Source organism: Monodelphis domestica, chromosome 1 (genome assembly GCF_027887165.1).
Source record: "Monodelphis domestica isolate mMonDom1 chromosome 1, mMonDom1.pri, whole genome shotgun sequence".
Lineage (NCBI taxonomy): Eukaryota > Metazoa > Chordata > Mammalia > Didelphimorphia > Didelphidae > Monodelphis > Monodelphis domestica.
In genome coordinates this window covers 493,946,297-493,970,720 of record NC_077227.1, presented here as the reverse complement: position 1 = coordinate 493,970,720, position 24,424 = coordinate 493,946,297, and the positions used below count along the sequence as shown (strand labels likewise).

Below are 24,424 nucleotides of genomic sequence, written 5' to 3'. Positions count from 1 at the left end.
TATCTTCATTCTTCTTGCCTTTCCTACAACTTTTGGCACTTTCTAGCACCCTTTCCTTTGGAGCACTATATTCTCCTCTGGTGATATAACTTTCTGTCTTAATTTTCTTCTTTCTTTCTGTCTCCTTCTTTGGCTTTCATTGAACCATGATCCATCTCCTCTTCAATAAGTATTCCCTTTAATTCAATTTAATTCAATAAGTGTCCCCTGAGACTTTATCCACCCCCCTCATAAAATTTTTTGGATTCATTTATTAGCTGTATGCAGACAACTCCCATATCTACATATCTAGCCTAATCTCTAGTCCCACATTACCAAAGTTTGGGAGACATATCCACTTGGAGGTCCCATCATCTCAAACTGTCATTGTCCAAAGGAACTTGTATTCTCCTCTGACCCAGCTTCTAAACCATTCTCTAAACTTCCATATTTATGTTAAGGACATCTTTGTGATCCTCTAGGTTGGCAATCTCTACTGTATCCTTGCCTTTTTTTCCTTCATCACTTGTTCCCCCTACTCCCATATTGAATTGTTTCCTAAATCTTGTTGATTTTACTACTCTGCCACAACTCCCATCTTTCCCCTTCTTTTTATTCTCATGAACATTTAGATCAAGCCCTCATCCTCTCTTACCTTTATTATTATTGCAGTGGCCTCACTTTATTCCCTATCCCACTCTCTGTAACTATTATATCTATTAAGATATTCTCATTTCTCTTAAAGTCTCTCATAGTACCCACACCTGCCACCATTTCATATGAGGACTTCCCTCCCATCTTTCACTGAAAAAAATTGAGACCATTCACCAAGAATTCCATCTTTAGAGCTAGGTAGCTCAGTGGATTGAAAGCAAGGCATAGAGATGGGAGATCTTGGCTTCAGATCTGGCTTTAAATGCTTCCTAGCTGTGTGACCTTAGGCAAGTCATTTAACCTTGGCACCAATAAACAGTATTGATTATAAGATGGAAGGTAAAGGTTAAAAAAAAAAAGAACTCCATCTTCTTTCCTTATCTCTGTCAGATCTGCTCAAATCTGTCAGATATCATTAATTCATCCTTTTCTTTGGTCTCAGATGAAGAGATGGTTTTTCTCTTTGCTAAGACTAACCCTTCTACCTTCACCCTAGATCTGATCACTTCTCTAGAAGATTGGTCCCACCATTATCCCCACTTCCTCTCACCTACTCTATAGATCTTTTCTTATCTGATTTATTCCTTGGTTCCTAGAAGTATATATCCAATTCTCCTCCATTCTTAAACACTCTCACTTGATTCTACCATCCCCACTAGCTCTCATTCTATATTTCTCTTCTTCATGGATAACTTCCTTGAGGAAGCTGTTAACATTAAGTTCCTTTGTTTCCTCTCCCCTCAACTCTCTTCTAAATCCCTTGTAATATAGCTTCTCATTTCATCTTTTAACTGAAATTGTCCCCTCCAAAGTTACCAATGGTCTCTTAATTGCCTTTTCCTATATCCTCCTTATTTTTTTTTATTTCTCTGCAGCACTTGACACTGTTAATCACTTTCTGGATACTCCCTATTTTCTAGGTTTTCCTGATGCTATTCTCTCCTGATTCTCCTCTTAGATTTACTGTACCTTCTCAGTGTTCTTTGCTACTGCTCCTTTCATCTATGTTTCTTAAGCCTCTGCCCTTTTCCTTTCTCTCTATGGTGTCTCATTTGGTAATCTCACTAGATCCCATGGATTCAGTTGCCATCTCTATGAAGATGATTCCAAGGCTATGTACCCATCACTAGATCCTCTCCTGCCCTACAGTCATGAATCACCAACTACCTCTTGGATGTTTCAATCTAGATGCCCTGTAGTCTTCTTGAACTCAGCACACACAAAACAGAAATCATTAGCTTTTGCCTAAACACTTCCCTCTTCCACACTTCCCTATTTCAGTTGAGGGTACCATTAACCTTCCAGTCATCCAATTTGGAAGCTTTTGTGTCATATTTAAATCTTCAGTCTTACCCCATATATGCAGTCTGTTGCAAAATAATCATAATTTTTACCTTCACAACATTTCCCATATATACATCTCTCTCTCCCTTTTCCTCTCCTTCTCTCTCTTTCTCTCTCTCTCTCTATCTCTCTCTGTCTCTGTCTCTCTCTCCCTCTCTCTGTGTCTCTGTCTCCCTCTCCCTCTCCCTCTCTCACTCCCCCTCTCTCTCTCTCTCTTTCTCTGTCTCTCTCTGTCTCTCTCTGTCTCTGTCTCTGTCTCTGTCTCTGTCTCTCTCTCTCTCTCTGTCTCTCTGTCTCTCTCTCTCTCTCTCTCTCTCTCTGTCTCTCTCTCTCTCTCTCTCTCTCTCTCTCTCTCTCTCTCTCTCTCTCTCTCTCTCTCTGTCTCTCTCTCTTCATATGGTCACAAACCTAGTCCAGTCTCCCATCACCTCTGAATTGATCATGTAACAAGTCCCACTCCACTCCATCCTTCACTTAGCTTCCAAAGAAAATTTTCTAAAGAATGGATCTAGGCCTCTCCCCCAGCTCAGTCAGTTTATTGTTGTTGAACATTTCAGTGGTATCTTATTCTTATGATCTCATTTGGAATTCTCTTGGCAAAAATACAAGAATACTTTACCATTTCCTTCTCCAGCTCATTTTACAGAAAAAGAAACTGAGGCAAACAGGGTGAAGCAAGTTGCCTAAGGTCATAAAGCTGCTAAGTGTCTGAGGCCAGATTTAAACTCAGGAAGATGAATCTCCCTGATTCCAGGCCCAGCACTGTATGTAGCCACTGTGCTACCTAGCTTCCTCAATGAGCTTAAGTGATTCACTATTATCTCCAGGATCAAATATAAAATCTTCCACTGGATCATGGATCCTTTATTTTCAGTCTTCATGCACTTCACTCTATTGTTCTGCAAACCAGTTAGCACTGGACTGGACCAATACAGTTCCTTGAAGGTAATACTTCAGTTCTCTCCTCTGCTTCCTGGTAACCTGTTTTCCTTCAAGATTCAGCCCAACTCCCCTCTCCAGGGGCCATTTCCTGGTGGCCTCAGGTATTAGTGTCTTCCCCTGTGAGACTGTCACTGCTTGTTTATGTCTCCCCATTAGACTGTGAATTTCTTGATGGCAGTAACTGCCATCGCTTTTCTTTGTATCTCCAGGGCTTAGCACAGTGGCTGACACATAGTAGGCTCTTAATAAATGCTTGTTGACTGACAGTCTCTTAATTGATCTGATTTGAATTGGTCTAATTCATCTTCAGTTCAGGTACCAAGTTAATATTTGTGAAGACATAACTATGACACTGTCACTTTCTGCTTGAAAAACTTCCATGCTTACCTGTTGCTTCTAACATACGACACAAAATTTTCTATATAATTATTTAAAACCTTTCAGTCTTAATGTATCAATCAACCAGCCAATCCCAAAAGATCTAAGTGCTTTGTGCCAGGCAGTGAGCTAAGCACTGCTGATTCAAAGAAAGGTCTATATTGTCCCTGACCTGAAGGAACTTTATCATTCTTATGAGGAAGATAATAATTAGATTCCTACCAATTATATTCAAAATAGATGGGTGAATGGGAGCAGCTAGGTGGTTCAGTAGATTAAGAGTCAAACCTAGAGAAGGGAGGTCCTGGGTTTAAATCTAGCCTCAGACACTTCCTAGTTGTATGACCTTGGGCAATTCACTTAACCCCAGTTGCCTAGCCCTTACCTCTCTTCTGCCTTAGAACCAACACACAGTATTGATTTGAAGATGGAAGGTAAGGGTTTAAAAAACAGATGGGTGGCATTCTCACAAGGGAAGGCACTAACACCTGGGGAGACCAAGAGATGTTTCCTGCTGATTTGAAGCTATCTAAGAAAAACTAAGAGTTTAATTATATCCCTCTTTTCCCCAGACTTTTTATTCTAACACACCCCAGAGTCCTACTTTCCCACCAACCCCACACTTCTTTATTTGTTGTTTTTCCCAATTGAAAAGCACTTAAAAAATGTTTTAAAATATTTTTCCATGGTTACATGAGTCCTTTTTTCCAACCCTCTTCTCTCCCCACTCCCAGAGCTGACAAGCAATTCCACTGGATTGTACATGTATTATCACATATAATTAAAAATGTAAGCTTTTTGAGGGCAGGGACTGTCTTTGTTTTTTGTTGTTTCTATTTGTATCCCTAGCATTTATCACAGTGGTAGGCATACAGTATCAGTTCACCATAGTTCTCTCCCCTCTTCTCCACTCCCTCCTCTCTTGATTGAGGGTCCAGAACTATTTTATCCATTCTGAAAGAGTAATTTATCTAAGCAGAGAAACCTGGGCTAAGCTAGTAACTGTTTATTGTCTGACTGAATTTAATAGAAGAAAACCCCACTTGTCTGTTACAGTTCATCATATTAATTTTTAAAAATACATCATGTTCATGCTTTCATTCCCCCCCCCCTTCAATATGCATAGGAATATCTACAGGTATAGGATGTCTAATCCTAAATTAGAAATGAAAATCCTTTGGATCCCCAAATCAAGCATTAAAAAAATAAATAATAAGAGCTTCATAGCTACACAGGACCCCAAAGGACATCTACTTCAATCCTTTCATTTTGCAGATCAGGAAACTGAGGCCCAGAATGGCACCAGCTAACATTCTTATAGCCCTTGGAAGTTGCAGGACACTTTGCATTTATAAAAGTAAGTGAGTGGCAGAGCTGTGAGCCAAGTCTGGATCCCCAGCCTCCGGCAAGCAGAAGGGTAGATCTTAATCAGAAAGTCAAATATTTAAATACACTAAATCCTTAGGCTCTCAGCCTGGGCCAATAAACTAGACTTTCTCTGGCTTCGGGGGATTGGGCCAAGGTGAGGAAATAGCCCTAGGACGATGGGCTAATCCACTTTTTTTTTATCTGCTAGCAACCTCCAGTAGCTGTACACAAAGTGTGCCTGTTTATCCTTTGCCAACAATCTAAACAGTCCAAGTTTCTTAGCACTCCCTACACTAAGCCCCATCTGCCTTTCAAGAAAATACTTTGTGGATTGTTTTTGTTTCTGTTTTTTTCCCTTTTTTGCATTGGCACCGAACCTGGGCAAAGTTTTTAGCAAGTCAACAAGTTGTGCAAGGGCTCGCTGGGGGCAGTCCAGTGGAGAAAAAACTGCTAGCATTCATTAATCAGCTGGCGGTTAAATGATAACACTGCCCCCTCCCCTTCTGCCCATTGTTGTCGCAAGTTGTTCCCAGTTAGAGAAGTCCGTGGGCTGCTGTCCAAAAGATACTGTTCTGACGTAAGGGCCAAGCCTCCCTCATCCCAGATTAGGGGGTTGGGCTTCCCTTCCTGGAGAGTATTTAAGGCAGAAGGGTGTGCCTTCAGACACAAACTTCCTAAAGGGAAGAAAAGCCTCAAGGGCAGGAAGAAACTGGAAAACAGCACCAGCCAAAACACCTCACTCTCCGACTCTCCAAAGAGAGGAGATGTAAGTAGAGCTTTCATTTATAGCTGTCTAGACTTTTTAAAGTTCAATTCATTTTCTATTTCCAGATGCAATCGCTATCTAGGGACACGAAATCTAGACAAATGACTGGATGTCCTTTTGAGGGTGTGGGACTAAGCGAGAGGTCTCTGTTGTCTCACTTTCAGATTGTGCTGATCGTTTTGACCTGCCCTTCCGTTCTTCCGGTCCAACTATCATGGCTCCCCAGATTCACAATAACATGAACCACTCTGCCCAGGTTGTCCAGGGCAGCTTGGACGCCTTGCCCCAAGAAGTCAGAGACTTCGTGGAGAGTAAGGCCAGGCTGTGCCAACCGGACAAAATTCACATCTGCGATGGTTCTGAGGAAGAGAACAAGAACATTATTGACTGTATGGTGGAACAAGGCATGATCAAGAAACTGAAGAAGTACGACAACTGGTAAGGGAAAAAGAAAACGTAAGAATCCTAATTGGAATTTGGAAGGCTTGTTCTTTCTTGTTTTGTGTCTGTAGGAAGCTTTGAATGAGAAACCTTTAATGAATTATTGTATGATTCCTTGATTTATCTACCAATTTTGTGGAATCTCCTGAGCCTTTTTAAAAGTGCTCATTCACTCATTCATACATTCATTCTTCAAACGTTTATTATTAAGCCTCAATTGGGAGGCGTTGGGAAGGGAGGGTTCTAAAATAGAGTCCACTTCTAAACCATTTTCCCACTTAACATTAGTTATAATTTTATGAGGCTCATGAGCTCTCTTCTACCTGAGACTTCTATGCATTTCATTGGAAGAAGCCTTGCGAATTTGCACCTGTATTAACATTTATCTTTAGATTCCACTGTCTCAACTCACTGCAGTAATAATATATACATTTTTGCTTTTGCCAGCTGGTTGGCTCTTACTGATCCCAAAGATGTGGCCAGAATTGAAAGCAAAACTGTCATCATCACCCAGGAGCAAAGAGACACAGTGCCAATCCCCAAGACTGGAATTAGCCAACTGGGCCGTTGGATGTCTGAGGAGGACTTCGAGAAAGCCTTCAATGCCAGATTTCCGGGATGCATGAAAGGTAAATAAAACATTTAATATGGCAAGAAACAAGTATAACTTTTCCATGATTATCTACCGTTATAATTCTAACCATAAACAGGATACTTCTTTTGCTAGAAACATAATGCAGTTGCCTCTAATGTTTTCAGATTTCACATGTGAAAATGACTCAGGTCAAGAAGCATATTTATTATTTTATTGAAGCATATAAATTATATATATATTGCTAGTAATGATTATGATAGTTTGCATTTATAGAGCACTTTAAGGTATGCAAAGTACATCATACCTTTCATTTGGTTCTCCCAGCTATCCAGTGAGTAAGGAGCTATTGTCATCCTCCTCATTTTACTAATAAAGAAATGGATGCTAGAAGTCACAGCTTGCCTAGGGTCACATAGCTAATGTCTTAAGCAGGATTCAGATCCTGATTCTCAATCCAGCACTCTGTCTAACCTAGCTGCCTAGGTTATGTACATGTCAAATATGTATGCACATGCATATGTCAAATAACTTAATAATTCAAGGTAAATTTTCATGATAAATTACTATTTATTCTAGTTCCAATATGTACTTAAATCTCCTTATCAGGGTTGTTTATTGGGGGAAGAGAGCATGCTCTAAGTGGGAAATAATTCATATGTGGCTAAAGAGGGAACCAGGGAGTATTCTTTAAATGAAGCTTGAGATTTCTGAATCATTTCTCATTTATTCTTTCTTGTTTCATAGGCCGAACGATGTATGTCATTCCTTTCAGCATGGGTCCCATTGGTTCTCCTCTGTCAAAAATTGGCATTGAACTGACAGATTCTCCCTATGTAGTGGCCAGCATGAAGATCATGACCCGCATGGGAACCCCAGTCTTGGAAGCACTGGGAAATGGGGAATTTGTAAAATGCCTCCATTCTGTGGGCTGCCCCTTACCTTTAAAAAGTAAGTGTACTAAAACCTACTTATTTGTCCTTTAGTCAAAGCTTAGGTAAACTCCATTCAGAGGAATGGATACTGACTTGTCTGGTCATGTTCTACAGAACCTTTAGTCAACAACTGGGCCTGTAATCCAGAACTGACCCTCATTGCTCACATTCCTGATCGCCGAGAGATTATTTCCTTTGGAAGTGGTTATGGTGGAAACTCCCTCCTGGGGAAAAAGTGCTTTGCCCTCAGAATAGCAAGCAGGATTGCTAAGGAAGAAGGCTGGCTTGCAGAACATATGCTGGTAAGATGATAGCAAAAACAACAAAAAATGAGAGATTAGATTTATTCTGTAATAGATCTCAAAGGAAAGATCTACAATTAATGGATGGGAATTTAAAGAGACAGGTTGTGGCATAATTCAGTTCAGCAAGCATTATTAAGTGTTTATTATATGCAAGACAGTTAGTGATAATTAAAACAGTCTAAAGTTGGAACAATCTGCTTATGAAGTAATATATTCTATCACAATATTTGCTAAAGCAGAGGCTAGATTATTTCTTGTCAGGGAGGTTATAGAGGGGAGGAATGTTTCATATAAGAATTGGTCTAGATCAACTTTAAGATCTCTTTCAATTCTAAGATAATATAATTCTATTAAATATATTTTATATTTGCATAGATTTGAAATGGACTTATAGGCTTATAGCTTTAGAGATGTATGGAAGAGACTTCAGAGATCATCTAGTCCAACTCCCTTATTTTTACAGATAAAGAGAGACCCAAAGAGCCAAAATAATTTGTCTTGCATCATACAGGTAGTATAGTGGCATACCTCCGATTTGAATGCAGATCTTCACATTATTCCTCTTCTAGATTGTCTTGGCTCTTGAAAGTCGCAGTAAATACAAAAGTGGGACTCAGTGGGGCATAAATGGTGACATATGTTGCAGAAAATATTAGGAAATTCCACTTGATGAATGTGTTCACATGATAGTTTAAGGCTATTTTAAGACTTCCAGATAAGAGTAGACCTAAGGAGAGCTCTAGTCAATATTTTTGTCAGTTTGACTTTAGCATTTTGAAGCACTCATGCCAAAAAAAAAAAAAGATTCAGATGTAGAAGAATCTCCTTCCTCTTTTGGCTCTTGAAAAACCTACAGTAGGGGACAAATTGCCATTCTTTAAGGATTCTGTTTTCCAACAGATCCTGGGCATCACAAATCCTGAGGGTAAGAAGAAGTACTTTGCTGCAGCTTTTCCTAGTGCCTGTGGAAAGACCAACTTGGCAATGATGAACCCAACACTTCCAGGATGGAAAGTTGAATGTGTTGGTGACGATATTGCTTGGATGAAATTTGATGAGCAAGGTAACTATTTTTGTCCTTCACGTGCCTGTGGGGATCAGGTGAAATTTCTTTTTGCTTTCAAAACATTTTAAATTATTTACAAATATTTCCATGAGAAATGATTTTGTTAGAAATGTATTTCTGAAAGCATTTTCCTTTAATTAAAAATCTGGATTAAAAATACAATCCATATGTTGCTGACTTTGTTTTCATATGTAACCAGTCAAAATGTTGTTTGATGGGAATCTATCTGAGGATCAAAAGATATTCAAGTCTTGAAATTTAATGTAATGCTTTACAGAAGCAAAACAAGTATAATTCCAGATTAAAATGGATTTTTAATGTAAAACTAAGGAATACAGAAAAGGGTTTGAATTTGGCCGGAAAAAAAAGTTTGCTTAAAACTAATTGGAATACATTTTCAAATATAAATACTTGTTTCATATTCACCTCTACTTCAAAATTTTTTAACTTTCAGGCAATTTAAGGGCTATTAATCCAGAAAATGGATTTTTTGGAGTTGCTCCTGGAACTTCTGTGAAAACGAACCCCAATGCCATTAAGACTATTCAGAAGAACACCATCTTTACCAACGTGGCAGAAACAAGTGATGGGGGTGTTTACTGGGAAGGCATTGATGAGCCTTTAGGCCCAGGAATTACACTTACATCATGGAAAAACAAGGAATGGACTCCAGAGGATGGTAAGAGCACACAAATGGGACGATGATGCACACGCAGAATTTCTTCTAAGATATGATTCTAACCATCATCTCTCTTCCTGCCTTATCCAGGAGAGCCTTGTGCTCATGCCAATTCCCGGTTCTGCACCCCTGCAAACCAGTGTCCCATCATTGACCCTGCCTGGGAGTCTCCAGAAGGAGTTCCAATAGAGGGCATTATCTTTGGAGGCCGTCGACCTGTTGGTAAGAATGGCATTTACTAATAATTAAAAGATGTGGGTTATTATTAGGACTTATGATTTTTCTGTTGTGGGCATGGTAACTCCCTCCACCAGTGTAGGTTGCTATCTATCTGTATATTAGAGAACTGCTTCAGCCACCTAGAGTTTAAGTGATTCACTTAGTTATTAGGTTTCTAGTGAACATTTTCGATGCTTCCACTGGCCATTTTACTTCTCAAATTCTAGGCCAATATTTTACAGCCAAGACAGCACCATTGTGGGGACCGCTTGTGACACTGAGCAAACAAAGCGGGGATCTCTTTCTGGCAGGGAGCTTGCCTACGCTTCACTAGGTTGGTCCTCAGATGACAGGCACACTCGATCAATAGGTCTGTCCTCTTAACCTTTCGAGCTTTGTAGCAGAGCGTGCCAGGACTTACGTCCTAGTGATGTAGTTTTAGGGAACCATGGGTCGCTTCCAGGTCGTGCTGACGTGTGTGAGCAGGAGTCCCAACTCTAACGTACAATTTTTCTTGCTTAAGGTATACCTCTGGTCTATGAATCTATAAACTGGCAGCATGGAGTATTTGTCGGGGCCTCAATGCGGTCAGAAGCAACAGCAGCAGCTGAGCACAAAGGTAAAGGGAAAATCAAAATTTAAAACCACAGCGTTTGCTAATGGGTTTTTCTTTTAGTGTTTAAAACACCTAGCCTAGTTACCCATCAGCCTTGTAGAACATTTATTTTTTTTCTTATTGTCATTATCTGTACAGCATAAGTTATGAATTTTTTTCTTTGATCCAGATCTTTGGAAATTCCATTGTTAGTTGTTTTTTTTTTTATCACTTAAAGTCTTAAACATACGGTGAGGCAAAAGGTTAAAAAATTGGCCCAAGGTCATATAGCTAATATTTATCAGTCAGCTTCTTGACTTTAAGGCTGGCTCTTTATTCATTACTGCACATACTCTCGCTCTTCCTTGATATTTGTTATACTATTCTAATGACTCAGGAATTCTGACCCACTTTATCAGGAATGATTATTGCTAGATAGAGACGGCATATGCATTTCATATTATTCTCTGATTATTTAACAGGCAAAGTCATCATGCATGACCCATTTGCTATGAGACCTTTCTTTGGCTACAACTTTGGGAAGTATCTGGCTCATTGGCTCAGCATGGCTCAGCGCCCGGCAGCTAAACTGCCCAAGATCTTCCATGTCAACTGGTTCCGGAAGGATAAGGAAGGCAAATTCCTCTGGCCAGGATACGGAGAGAACTCCCGTGTCCTGGAATGGATCTTCAACAGGATCAATGGAGAAGACAATGCTAAACTCACACCCATTGGTTACATCCCTTCTGAAGATGCCTTCAATCTCAAGGGCCTGACTGATATCAACATGGTGGAGCTCTTCAGCATCTCCAAGGAGTTCTGGGAGAAAGAGGTGGAGGACATTGAGAAGTACTTTGAAGAGCAAGTCAATACTGACCTGCCTTATGAAATTGAAAGGGAAGTCATTGCCCTTAAGCAAAGAATAAGCCAGATGTAATCAAGCTAGTGGTGGATTGTTGTATGTTTGGTTTTTGTTGTGGGGGGATACCGATGACTAGTTTCCCCTTCATAAGATGCCTAGCCAAGTGAATGACCAGGCACCGAGGATAGGACCATAATAAATGCACTGGGGTAGCACTATAATGAATGCACTGATGAGCCTGGTAGGAACTCTGAGAAGCACGGTTTAATTTTTCAGGATTGGGAGGGAAAATCTTAGTCATGTCTCCTTTATTCTACGAACACTTAGACATTAGCCCTTATTCATCTTAGCAATATCACAGGGGACTAGGAAACTCAGAAAGAAAAAATACTTGAGATGTATATATGTGTGTTTGTGTGTGTGTATGTGTGTATACCTGAATGTACTGTTATTAAAATATATTTAACATCTTTAGAAAATTCTTGGGAAAGATTACTGGTTAGTCTTTACTAGAATGAAATGCTACTATTATTAGTTTATCTGTATAAATTATTTTTATACACTATTCCTTACCTTTATGTGATTTCTAATTTTTGGCATGACTTACTCTGAAATTATTCAATAAACTTTTGTAGAAAATATTTTGCTTCCTTGAATTTTTTTTTTGAGTCACACAGCAAAAGGGCATTCAGGACTCTATGGTGGCTAGGTATTACAAGAAATTCTGTGCTTAACTATTACATGAAACATTCCCACTACTGGAGGAAAAAAGCGTATTTATGACAGCACTTAGTGGCTGAGGGATGAGGTGGGACAAGTGAGAAGGGAGGAAATGGACAAAGAAGAAAGAGAGGAAGGAAAGGGATCCAATCAATATGGCCATTTTTCCTAGAAAGGGTATGCCAGTCTGTCCCCAGTGAATCTACTCACCATTCCAGCAACTTTCCAAATGGAAAGACCCTCCGAGGCCATCACTCCCCTTTTTATATTATCATCCTTCACCATCTCCACTTCTTCTCCTTAAAATGTAAGCTTATCAAAAACAGGCTCTATCTTCAGCTGTAGCACTTGTATCCCTAATACTTAAACCAATGCTGGCCATACAGTAAGCCCTTCAGAAACCCATTTTCATTCATTGGCTCAGAGAAGGTCAAAGAGGAAAAGAAGAAAAAAGAGGAAGTAGAAAGAGAATAAAATGTAAAGTAATATTGAAGAAAATTATTCAGATTAATTGAATTAACCAAATAACTGGGTAAAATATTTGGGAAGTGCTGCAAGAATTAAAAATGAGAGGGCAGCTGGGTAGCTCGGTGGATTGAGAGCCAGGCCTAGAGATGGGAGGTCCTAGGTTCAAATCTGGCCTCAGACAGTTCCCAGCTGTGTGACCCTGGGCAAGTCCCTTGACCCCCCTTGCCTAGCCCTTACCAGTCTTCTGCCTTGGAGCCAATACACAGTATTGACACCAAGATGGAAGGTAAGGGTTTAAAAAAAAGAATTTAAAATGATAGTACTTTCATCATTCCTCCCTACTGTAAGGCTATTGTCATGAGAGCCTGTGTATGAAAGGATGCCTAGTTCTGATCCAAAAGAAGTCCTTCTTTCCTCAAATTGTCTGCTGGGCAAGATATAAAATTCTGAAGGAGTGATTCCCCTTTTCTTGGGTTTTTCTTGCTTCACTCAGAAGGCCCTTTTTGTAGGACTTGACCATCAAAATTTGATGTTGCTCAGTTCTGGTCCTGAGGACCTGGGTGCTTTTTGCCTCTAAAACACAACTTTAATATCAATTGACTAATAAATGTTGGAGAATTCATACAGCTCCCTCTGGCGAGGTTTTACCATGGGTTTTCTAATGACTCAATGAATTGAAAGGCTTTCCCAGATTCTTGGGCGGGGGGTCTCATTTTTTTTGAAGAGGCAGAACCATAAAAAGCTCCAGTGCTAGAGTCAGGACACATGCATCTGACTCTCATTTCTGTTGGTGCCTCCTAACTGTATTGTGTACCAGATAGGTCATTGAAGACTCCTGAGCTTCAGTTTCTCCATTTGTAAAATGGGAATATTAGGGTAACTGGGAAAATAGTAGATTTTGAAGAGCTGTATCCAGGTGAGTTACTATCATTTACTAGCTGTGGTTGACTGGAAAAATATTAACTTTGGATCTGGGGTCTTGAGACCTGGATTTGAATCCCACCTTTGTTACCTACTAGCTGTGTGCCCTTGGACCAGTCACTAAACCTTTACTAGCCTTATCTGTAAAATGAAGATAATAGGGGGCAGCTGGGTAGCTCAGTGGATTGAGAGCCAGGCCCAGAGAGGAGAGGTCCTGTCTTCAAATCTGGCCTCAGACATTTCCCAGCTGTGTGACCCTGAGCAAGTCACTTGACCCCCATTGCCTACCCTTACCACTCTTCTGCCTTGGAGCCAATACACAGTAGTGACTCCAAGACAGAAGTAAGGGTTTAAAAATTTTTTTAAATAACAAAAATGAAGATAATATTCATTTTACTTCCATTTCACAGGGTTATCAGTAGGATGAAATGTGATGAGGGATGTAAAGTCTTTTGCAGGGGAAAGTCAATAAGAACAATAATGATTATAACAATAACTAGCATTTACAGCACTTTAACTTTTGCAAAATACTTTTCACATATTGATTCTCACCACAGCCCTGGAAGGTAGGTGCTTTTATCCTCTCCATTTTACAGAATGAGGAAACATCAAGATTGAAAGAGGTTATCACTTATCCAGAATCATACACCCAGGGAGTGACCGAAGCAGAATTCAAACCCAGATCTTCCTGACTTCAAATATTCGGTCTGCTGCACTGGCTGCCTGCTAACAATAGCATGACAAATTCTTCCTGTGTGACCAGCGCTAAACTCAGCATGTTGGGGATGAAGGAGGAGGTGGTGATAGAGCCTCTGCCTTCAAGCACATTATAATCCAACCACTGTATGAGATACTGTGAGCCACACTTTTCCTAAAAGTTTTGTTGCTGGGCCTTCTGAAGGCCCCAGATGTTCTGTGTGCACTTTGTGTCGCATGTCCATTAGATTACAGAACGGAAACAATGATTCTTGGTGCTTGTTTTCTTACGCAGAGCAAGGCTGGCCAGAATACTGAGCTTCATGCCTTGCAGATCGCCATGTGTGCTCTCAAATAACAGGAGAAACAAATTCGTTATCTAGAACACATTTTGTTGCTGAGTTGTTTCAGTCATGTCCAATGCTTCGGATGCTTAAGGGAAGCTCAACCCCCCAACCCTGGCAGTCTCTTTGTACCACACTCCATTAGCAGAAGACTTTCTTATAACAAGGAAATAGTTCATTTAACTGATTTTGAAAAATTAGTAAATGAACTTGGATCATCTCCAAAGGTGTATACCTCATCCTGCACTCTCTGCCCTGAAGAAACAAGGCTTGTTTGTCCCTCATCTGTGTTCTGGAGCTGCTCTGGTCAATTGACTGGCAGTGTTTTTTTTTCTTTTACATTATTATAATTGTATTCATGCATAGGATCATAGTTCCAGAGCTGGGAAGGACCTTAGACGTCATCTAAAAAAGGAGTCCCAGCGAGGTGGAATCGTGCTTTTGCCCAGGGTTTTCTTGGTTTTTCTTATTTCGCTGAATCGATTCACATAAGCTTCTCTGAGTCTTTCCTGACCTGTCATTCCTCGTGGCACGTGAATATTTCTTCACATTTCTCTACCACAATTTGTTCTTCTGTTCCTTCAATCAATGAGCGCGCACCTCATTCCTCATCTTTTGGCAGCCCGGAAAGCCAGTGAGCATGGCGTTATTGTGTGCTCTTGTGCGGCTTTTTAAGTGTGGCACTTTGCCTGTTCACTGGGGAATCTCCAGTTCTTTGAGGAAGAGAAAACACATTGTTCATGTGCAATAACTTGGAAACGTACACAAGATTCACACCCTTGATTCTTCACTTGCTGACCTGTAGCGTAGCAAGGTTGGAGGGGCATAGAGTCAGAGTGAGTGCATCAGAGCTTCTAGGAGGAGCAGCGTGCAAGAGGTGGAAGAACTCGATACAAGGGCAAGCCGCTTCCTGGCCAGACTAAGCCTGGCACAGTCCCTCTGCAGTGTATAATAGTATTGGGGCCTGAGGTAAGAACGCTTGATCTAATGTTTCTGCTTTGTGTTCTCATTTACTATCTTGCTGTTTTCATGACTACCCAGGAAGGTAGGCAGGGCAGAGATAAGAAGGTGCACAGAATTGGAGTGTGGAAAATTAATGTTTTATTTACTAATTATTTCTTATTTTATAATTGATCAATATTAATTTTTATTTATTAAATTTATTAAAAAGAGGGGTGTGTGAAATTTTCTCTTTAGCCACCTTGAAAAAAACTTTATTTTAAAGCTCAAACAGTTTCTCCACAGGTTGTGAAACGGAGTTGAGTTCTCCCTTTTTGTTAAGGTCTTTGTAAAGAAATACAGGATTTAGGGGTCAGGGCTGAGAAGCTGCTTGATTACCTCAGGAAATGAATCCAGTACCCTGAGCAGCTGTCATTTGGGGGACTGCAATGGAGGGTCCTGGGCATTCCTGTGAGGAAGTGGTGAGGGAGGAATTGAAGTCTGTGAGGCCACTTCTTAAGCAACTATTTTCCAATCAGAGATGTCTTGGGAGGGCCTGGATGATGATGTCATAAGGGGTATATAAAATGTGCTTTAGAGGCTCTCTTTTGCCCCTCTCCCTAGCTGTGCTCTTGCTGGCTCTGGTCCAGTTCTCCTGCTAGATACTCATATGTATGTCTATTTCTTGTCCAGCTCTGCCTAGCTACTCAGCTGCTCAATTTGATGCCTCCAAGTCTGTCTGTCTGTCTGTCTGTCAGTCTGTCTGTCTGTCTGTCTGTCTGTCTCTCTCACATACACACACACACACACACACACCACTTTTTGCCCTGCTCAAATTCCTTAGTGTCTGTTTAGACTGTGGTGGGAGTCCACTAGCTAGTTAGATTTTCTCTAACACTTGATTAACATATAATTTTAAATTTAATATATGCAGCCTCTGGATGCTTCATTTTTTACATGAGGTAGACAGAAATTTGGAGATCTTTATGTACAATTCCCCCATTTTCCAGAAAATAAAATGAAAACCTGGAAATGTTAAATTTCTTGTCTAATGCCACATAGGTAGGGGGAAACTTTCCAGCCCAGTCAGAATCCAAACCCAGGTCTTCTGATACGAACTCTTTCTACTTTAACAACACATAGAAATACAAATAAATTGATAGATTTAGAGGTGTATGGGACCTTTGAAGCCATGGAATCCAAGCCCTTTATTTTAAAGATGAGAAGACTGTCACAGAGAGGTTCCATGAATTGCCCAGCGTCACACAGCTAGGAAGTGTGTTTGATCAGGATTTGAATACAGGTCTTTCTGATTATAAGTAAGTCTAGTACTAAAGCTGTAAGACAACTCAGAGACCACCAATTCAAGCCCCTGGTTTTCCACATGAAGAAGCAAGGTTTATGGTAGTTAAACTACTTATTCTTGCCATGCAGTGTTGGAACTAGAGCAAAGTCCCAGGCCTCTTGCTTCTCTGTCAGTTATTGGAAGTATTTCTACCATGACTCCAGGAAACAAGTAAACAAGGCTTTTTAGATGAATTTCTACCTTTGGAATTCTTCATGGTCCCCATTAATTTTAGGAACTCAGATTTCTAATTTTTTTGTGAAAATGCAAACATCTTACCACAATGACAAAATAGTAGTCTGCCTCATGAAACCTTTTGTGAAAATCAAAAGGAGGCAGAGAAAACCCAGCAATGTTGAAAAGATATTCTCATTAACCTCTTTTTGGCTACCACCATTCCTAACAAAATTTGGTCACTTTATCCCTTTCTTTCCCTACTCCTCATTGCTTTTCTCCTTTGGCTCTAACAGATTTTTCACAACTTATGGCCATCTCTCCTAAAACGACAGAGCAGTCTCTTTGCTCAGTTCTGCTTGTCCGGCTTGTCCTTGCCATTCAAATATCCAGCTCCGGAGTGAGGGATGGCCAGAGCTGCTTTATCTATCTCACAATCTCACAGTTGGAATGGACCTTAGAGGTCATTTAGTCTGAAGTGTAATGGACTAGAATTACTCCATTCGTAGTAATCCAACTTCTGCTTGAAGATCTCCAGTGATGTGAAACTCACAACCTCCTCAGGAAGCCCATTCCATTGTTGAATAGTTCTAATTGTTAGAAAAGTTTTCTGTATATCGAATCTCAATCTGCCTCTCTGCAAATACCATTGAAAGGCCTCCATTTCTCCTAATTCTTCCTTCTGGGGCCAAAGAGAGCAAATCTAAACTCATTTCTATTTAAGGCTTTCAAATACTTGGAAAGAGCTATAATTCCCTTCACTCCCCCCCTACCTCATAAGACTTCTCTAGTTTCAACCAATCCTCATCTGGCAGAGCAATCAACCTAATCACCCCTTTGTGGGACAAATCATCAATGTCCTTCTCAAAGTGTAGCACCCAGAGCTGATCACAGTTTTCTAGATGGACTCTGATAAAGACAGAAGACAGTGCTGGCATCACCTCCCTTGGTCTGAATGTTCGGTCTCCCTTAATGCAACCTAAGATGGTACCAACACCAATTGAGTTGGCTGTCATGCCACAATATTGATTCAACTTAGTTTATAGCACACCAGAATGCCATTTACAGATACAACTCAAATCTTAAAGCTCCTTGGTATAGGACTCTCTTTTCATTGGTGGAGAGTAATGATGATGCCTATAGGAAGGGCAGAGGTGGAATTGGCAGAAAGAGAGAGAAAGAAAGAGAGAGGGGGTGGGGAGGGAGAGAGAGGGAGGGGGAGACAGACAGGTAGGTAGGCAGTCAGGCAGACAGAGACAGACAGAGAGACAGACAGACAGACAGGCAGGCAGGCAGGCAGACAGACAGACAGAGAGGGAGAGGGAGAGAGACAAGACAGAGAGAAAGAGACAGAGAGAGAAAGAGAGAGACAGAGACAGACAGGCAGGCAGACAGAGAGAGAGAGAGAGAGAGAAAGAGAGAGAGAGAGAGAGAGAGAGAGAGAGAGAGAGAGAGAGAGAGAGAGAGAGAGAGAGAGAGAGAGACAGAGGGACACGACAGAGAGAGAAGAAGGAAACAGAGAGAGAGACAGAGAGAGAAAAAAGAGGGAAAGAGAGACAGAGACAGACAGACAGGTAGGCAGAGAGAGAGAGAGAGAGAGAGAGAGAGAGAGAGAGAGAGAGAGAGAGAGAGAGAGAGAGAGAGAGAAAGAGAGAGAGAGAGAGAGAGAGAGAGAGAGAGAGAGAGAGAGAGAGAGAGAGAGAGAGAGAGAGAGAGAGAGAGAGCACATCAAATTCTTCAGTCTCTTTGCATCTCCTAAGTCTCTTCATGCTCCCCAACTCTATACTACTCCTCAGGCTGGCCTTGCTCTCCACCATTGTAGAAGATCCTCTACTAGTGGACTTTGGTCTTGAGTAACAAAAGGAATGGTTGTCTAACAACACTTTTCCCATCCTGTACTTGTGAAGTTGATTTATTTTATGCACATATCCTGCTTAAATTTGATCTTATTAGACTCAGTCTGTGATTCTAGCTTATTAAGATTTTTTTTGGGACTTTGACTCTGTTAATCATCTCTAGCCTTGCATTCTGTGTAAAAGTTACCTGTCTGACACCTAGGGATTCATTGAAGTCATTGGTAAAAATATTAAGTGTGAACCAAAGTGGGAACTTTCTTCTTACTATTATCACCTTCAGCAACCTTGGACCACGTGCTCTATTGAGAGAAGTATCAAGTACTCTAAAAACTCAAGGTATTATCCCTCTATTGTATCTTTCATAATATCTTCCTTTTACTTGCTTAAAGGTCTGTCTCTTTCTGTGTGTCTCTATATTTCTGTTTCGACCTGTCTAAATAAAACTATATATATTTCTGGTTTTGTTTCTCTCTCTGACACTATTTTTATTTCTTTCTGTCTCTCTCTACCTGTATCTGGTTCTCTATTAAATTGTATATATTTCTATTTTTGTCTCTTTCTGTCTACTTCTCTCTCTGTCTCTATATTTCTGTTATTTAAATAACTGAGTATCCAGGAAAATACTTTGAACAAGCCATAAGTGAACTCCCAAAGGAAATAAAAATTCCAGGACCAGATGATTTATAAGTGAATTGTATCAAAATTCAAAGAAAAGTAATTACAATATTATATAAACTGATTACAAAAATAAGGAAAAAAGGTGTCTTTCAAATCTCTTTCTGTGATATTAATATGGCCCTGGTACCTAAATCAGGAAGAACAAGACAGAAAACAAAAACTATAAACTAACATCTCCAATGAAAATGGACACAAACATTTAAAATAAAATATTAACAAATTCATTGCAACATTTTAGAAAGATTATACACTATGATCAAGTTGGATTTATACCAGAAATGCAGGTTTGGATCAATATGAGAGAGACTCTAATTACAGTAAGGTATGTTAATATATGTAACATTAATATAAACATTATATTAATATAAATAATAAGAATGAAATTATTATATTAATACATTGATTTTGGCAAAATCCAACACCTTTTTCTGTTAGATATAGTAGGAAGCATAGGAATAAATAGAACTTTTCATAATATATTACATATTATTTATCTAAAACCATAAATAAACATGGAATAGAGAAAAATTAGACATCTTTCCATTAAGATCAGATGTAAAGCAAAAATGCCTGTTACCACTAATATTAGCAAACTTCAATAAAAGTTTCCTAAAGCAATAAGATAATGACAGAAATGGTTCCAGAATTGGAGTGGGGAATAAAGGAAAAAAGGATATTTTCAGAGGTAGAGGTGCTCTTAAGGCCATGGAGGAAATGGGTGAAACACCTGAGTCTAAAGTGAAATGAAGCATCACTATTATTTAAGCTCCCCTCCAGCTTTACTGATCTATCTCTGTCTGTTTTCACTATACCAGGGATCCTTCCTTCCTTCCCTCCTCCCTCCCTCCCTCCCTACCTCCCTCCCTTCCTTCCTTCCTTCCTTCCTTCCTTCCTTCCTTCCTTCCTTCCTTCCTTCCTTCCTTCCTTCCTTCCTTCCCTCCCTTTTTCTTTTTCTTTCTTTCTTTCTTTCTTTCTTTCTTTCTTTCTTTCTTTCTTTCTTTCTTTCTTTCTTTCTTTCTTTCTTTCTTTCTTTCTTTCTTTCTTTCTTTCTTTCTTTCTTTCTTTCTTTCTTTCTTTCTTTCTTTCTTTCTTTCTTTCTTTCTTTCTTTCTTTCTTTCTTTCTTTCTTTCTTTCTTTCTTTCTATATTTATTGAGCATCAAAACTGTTCAAGTCCTGAGCAACTGATGTAGTAGTTAAAAAATGTTTATAATTGTAAGTATAGTAGATATAGTTAATCTGATTTATTTTTAAAAAGAGAGGTTAAGATGATCTCTATGGTCCTTTCTAGCTCTGACGTTTTATATTCTAAGTCCTCTTCCAGCTCTAGAGGCTTGGGTCTATGAATTTAAGTTCTTTCTTATAGAAAAAAAAAGGATTCCTGAGAAGAAATTGCACATATTTAAAAAACTGCAAGCATCCTGGTTTGTCCCTTTTCCCCACATACTTGACATGGAAACTCTTTGTAAGGTTTAGATGCCTTCTGAAACATTGTTTAAGTCTGCAGTTTCTTATTTTGGCGGCTACCCATAGACCTTTCTCCTACTGCCCAGGCTCATCAGAATTATCGAGCAAAGAGCAGTGTGCCATAGGTTAACAAAAAAGATACCACCAGGAGTGAATGGGGTTCCCTGGTACTGGGTTATTGCATTAGCTCAAGGTCCATAGACGTTGGATGGAGCTTGAATCCAATATGCTGAGGCAGAAATCATCTGCTGCTGGCTGCTTCTTTATGCTGGTCTTTGCCTAACTCTTTTATTTTATTTTTTAAAGGATCATAGGATTTGGAGCCAAACTACTTCTTTTTACATATAGGGAAATTGAGATGGAGAGGGGCAGTGATTTTCTGGTAACAAAGGTTACCAGATAATGAATGGCAAGTAGCAAATTGCAAGTCCAAGTCTAACATAGGACCTCTTGTTCTAAATCCAGTGACATTTTGTTATCATACATTCTCCTCTCTCTCTCTCTCTCTCTCTCTCTCTCTTTCTCTCTTTCTCTCTGTATATATACAAATATATGTATACATATATAGATATATTTTCCCAGTTACTTGTAATAACAATTTTCAATATACATTTTCAAAAAGTATAAGATCCAAAATATCTCTCTCCTTCCCTTGCCTCCCCTCTCCCAGAGATGATAAGCAATCTGGTTATCATATGTTCTTAATCATCCATCATCACTGTAGTCAGTCAAATGGAAACTGAAAAACTTGGATGCTTTCTATGGGCTTTCAATGCCCTTATATTGACCCCTCCTTCTTCCTTTCTTCTGTGACATCCTTATAGGACAGTAGAAAGACCACAATTTAGAGAAATTTAGATTGAGTCCTGATTTGGTCCCTTCCTGATGATGTGACTGAGAAGTTATTTAACTTCTTAGTCTTCATTTTCTCCTTCGTAAATGGGAGTAATGCTTTCATCACCTATCTCACAGGGTTGTTATAAAGAAAATGCTTTGTAAGCCTTAATGTTCTATATATATTTATTATTGTTGTTGTCATGATACCTCCTTCCTTCCTGTCAATATTCCACATGCTTTCACATAACTTCATAGTAAGAAAGGGTCTTTCAGATTAGCTAGATAAGCCTTTACTTAAACTGAAATCTCTTCCAAAGTTAACATATGATCATTCTTCCCTTCCTCCCTCATTCCCTCCTTCCTTCCTTCTTTCCTTCCCTCTTTCTTTCTTTCTTTCTTTCTTTCTTTCTTTCTTTCCTTCCTTCCTTCCTTCCTTCCTTCCTTCCTTCCTTCCTTCCTTCCTTCCTTCCTTCCTTCGTTCCTTCCTTCCTTCCTTCCTTCCTTCTTCCTTCCTTCCTTCCTTCCTTCCTTCCTTCCTTCCTTCCTTCCTTTCTTCCTTCCTTCTTTCCTCCCTCCTTTCCTTTCTCCCTCTCTTCCTACTAATTGCAGCTGTCTGGCCCAGCTCACAAGTGAAAGGAATCCCTACTATAATATACCCAACAAATGGTTGCCAAGTCTTTTCTTTTAGATTTCTATGGAAGGGGAACCAAGAACTTCTTAAGGCTTTGGGACAACTCCAATTTTTAGGTAGCTTTTTCTGACCACAAGCCTAGATCAACCTCTTTGCATCTTCCACTCATTGTTGTTATTCTTGGCTTCTGAGGCCAAAAGGGATAAATCGAATCCCACAACAATGTGACAGACCTTGAAATACTGAAAGTTAGTTATGTCCCTGAGTCTTCTCTTCTCCAGGCTGAACTTCCCCAATCTTCATCTAGCACAAGTAAAGGAAGATGATTGGCCCTAGTGAATTCTTGGGGCCCATCAGTTTGAGCAGTTGATGATTCTTTTCTATGTCTGTTGAGAGACAATATGATATAATAGAACATTGAATGAATGGTTATGATCTGGGGACTGAGTTCTATTCCTTAATCTGTCCCTTTTTGACCAGGTGACCTGGGTCCCCTCATTACATCTCAGTTTCTCTGTCTGTAAAATGGGGATAATAATACTTGCATTTCCTGGGTTGTTGGGTCCACAAAGAGCTATCTAATCATAATGGAGTATTTAGGTCAGAAATATTGTCATTAAGGAAATGGATGCATATAGACCCTCTTCCTTTGTTTTAACAGATGACAACTCCCACTTTTGTGTCCATCAGCGTCATCAATAGGGCAAATTTCCTGACAAGGAAAGCAAAAAAAAAAAAAAAGCCAGAACTTCCTTCTGGACTGAAGCAATTAGGATCTTAGTAACAAACCACAAATGTATAAACGTTGTTCTGTCTCCAGGAGGAGGCTTGGAAAGGTGACAGAAAGGGAAGCAGAAAACAGGTCCTACTTGCTGAAACTTGCAAATTTCTTCTCATTGATATTTTTTCCTTCCAGTTGGTGTCTACCACCTGCTAGGAGCACACACCATGCAGGAGCTGTCTTGCCACAGACACATTTCTATCTTCAGTGCCTTTCTGTAATGGGCTATGCAAATTTATGAGGAGGATTCTCTGAGCTTTCCAAGCCAGAGTGAGCAGCAGAAATCTTCTCTGGGCAAAGTTATTTGTGTGAAGCATGCTGTAAATATTTGTCTAGCCCAAGAAAATGACTTAAATTACATAATTAAACTCTTTATAGACTCAGCTTTCTTATGCAATGACTAGGATGAGGGGATGGACAACAGCTGTCCTCCGGTTTTTCTGAAGAAGAGCCTGTTGTTTTTTTAAAGATAGCTTTCCTCCCCTGGCACTGTTATGCTTTACTGCATTTCTAGGGATAATGAGAAACCAGGGAAAAGTTTCACCTTAAAGACCAGAGTGCTGTATTCAGAGTTAGAGGGTCCAGATTTGAATCCCAGCTCTGCTGATTGTAGCCTGTATGAACTTAGGTAAGTTCCTTTCCTTCTCTGGTTCTCAGGTTCCCCTGCATGATGTTGGGGTCATAAATCTGGAGATGGAAGGGCCTGGAAATTCAACCTGTTCCTTTTAAAGATGTTGGAAAATAAGATTCAAAGAAGCTAATTAATTTTTAAGTTTTAAGAAGTCAAGGAATTAGAACTAGAGGTAGGATTTGAACCCACATTCTCTGACCCCCAAGTCAGTGCTCTTTCTATTTTTCTACAGTGGGCTCTGGACTAGAGAACACTGATTTCTCATATTGATATGGTACTTTAAGATGAACAAAACAGCACTCTGGAAGGCAGGTTACACAATTATTATTATGCCCATTTTGTTGGTGATGATTTTTTATTCTTGTAGGAAATTCCCTCTGCCAAAGCAATTATTCTGTTCCTACTAGGCTTTGCTAGAGCATGTAGAAGTTAAGTGCTTAGGGTTATACAACCAGGTTCTCTGGGCTCTAGATTCCTGGTTGCCTCTCTCCATTTGAGTGGTTAGGGTTAGACAACCAGGCTCTCTAGCCACTAGATTCCTGGTAAACTCTCCATTTTTAAGAGTAAATAGGCTTGAAGAATGGTCATCCACTTGGTAAATGGCATTTAGTCCATGCCCAGTAACAGCTGTGCAAGTGCCATCAAAAAAATTCCTTTTCCCCAGCCCTGCTTCCCAGCACACCAGTCCTTGCCCTCCAATTCATCTTATGGCATTCTCCTCACCACATTACTAAAGAGCAGTGATTCAGGGACATAGGACTTAGGTTCCAATCTTATCTCTGATATCTCTTCCCTGTATGATCAAAGATTTGC

General features: G+C 39.8%; 1 protein-coding gene across 1 annotated transcript; it reads left to right on the top strand.

The window, feature by feature from the left end:
- Positions 1 to 5,093: 5,093 nt before the first annotated feature.
- Positions 5,094 to 11,766, top strand: PCK1 (phosphoenolpyruvate carboxykinase 1). The gene is made up of 10 exons (XM_001377770.4): positions 5,094 to 5,431; positions 5,596 to 5,869; positions 6,320 to 6,501; positions 7,212 to 7,415; positions 7,514 to 7,701; positions 8,605 to 8,767; positions 9,225 to 9,449; positions 9,540 to 9,671; positions 10,192 to 10,287; positions 10,746 to 11,766. The coding sequence occupies exons 2-10, from the start codon at positions 5,646 to 5,648 to the stop codon at positions 11,198 to 11,200; spliced, it is 1,869 nt and encodes a 622-aa protein (XP_001377807.2). The 5' UTR covers positions 5,094 to 5,431; positions 5,596 to 5,645; the 3' UTR covers positions 11,201 to 11,766.
- The last annotated feature ends 12,658 nt before the right edge of the window (positions 11,767 to 24,424 follow it).

Excerpts from the sequence above, each read along its gene's own strand:
- PCK1 (XM_001377770.4), top strand. The coding sequence starts at position 5,646 with ATGGCTCCCCAGATTCACAATAACATGAACCACTCTGCCCAGGTTGTC. Across the intron at positions 7,416-7,513 it reads CTGCCCCTTACCTTTAAAAA|AACCTTTAGTCAACAACTGG; the intron begins GTAAGTGTACTA and ends CATGTTCTACAG. Across the intron at positions 9,672-10,191 it reads TGGAGGCCGTCGACCTGTTG|GTATACCTCTGGTCTATGAA; the intron begins GTAAGAATGGCA and ends TTCTTGCTTAAG.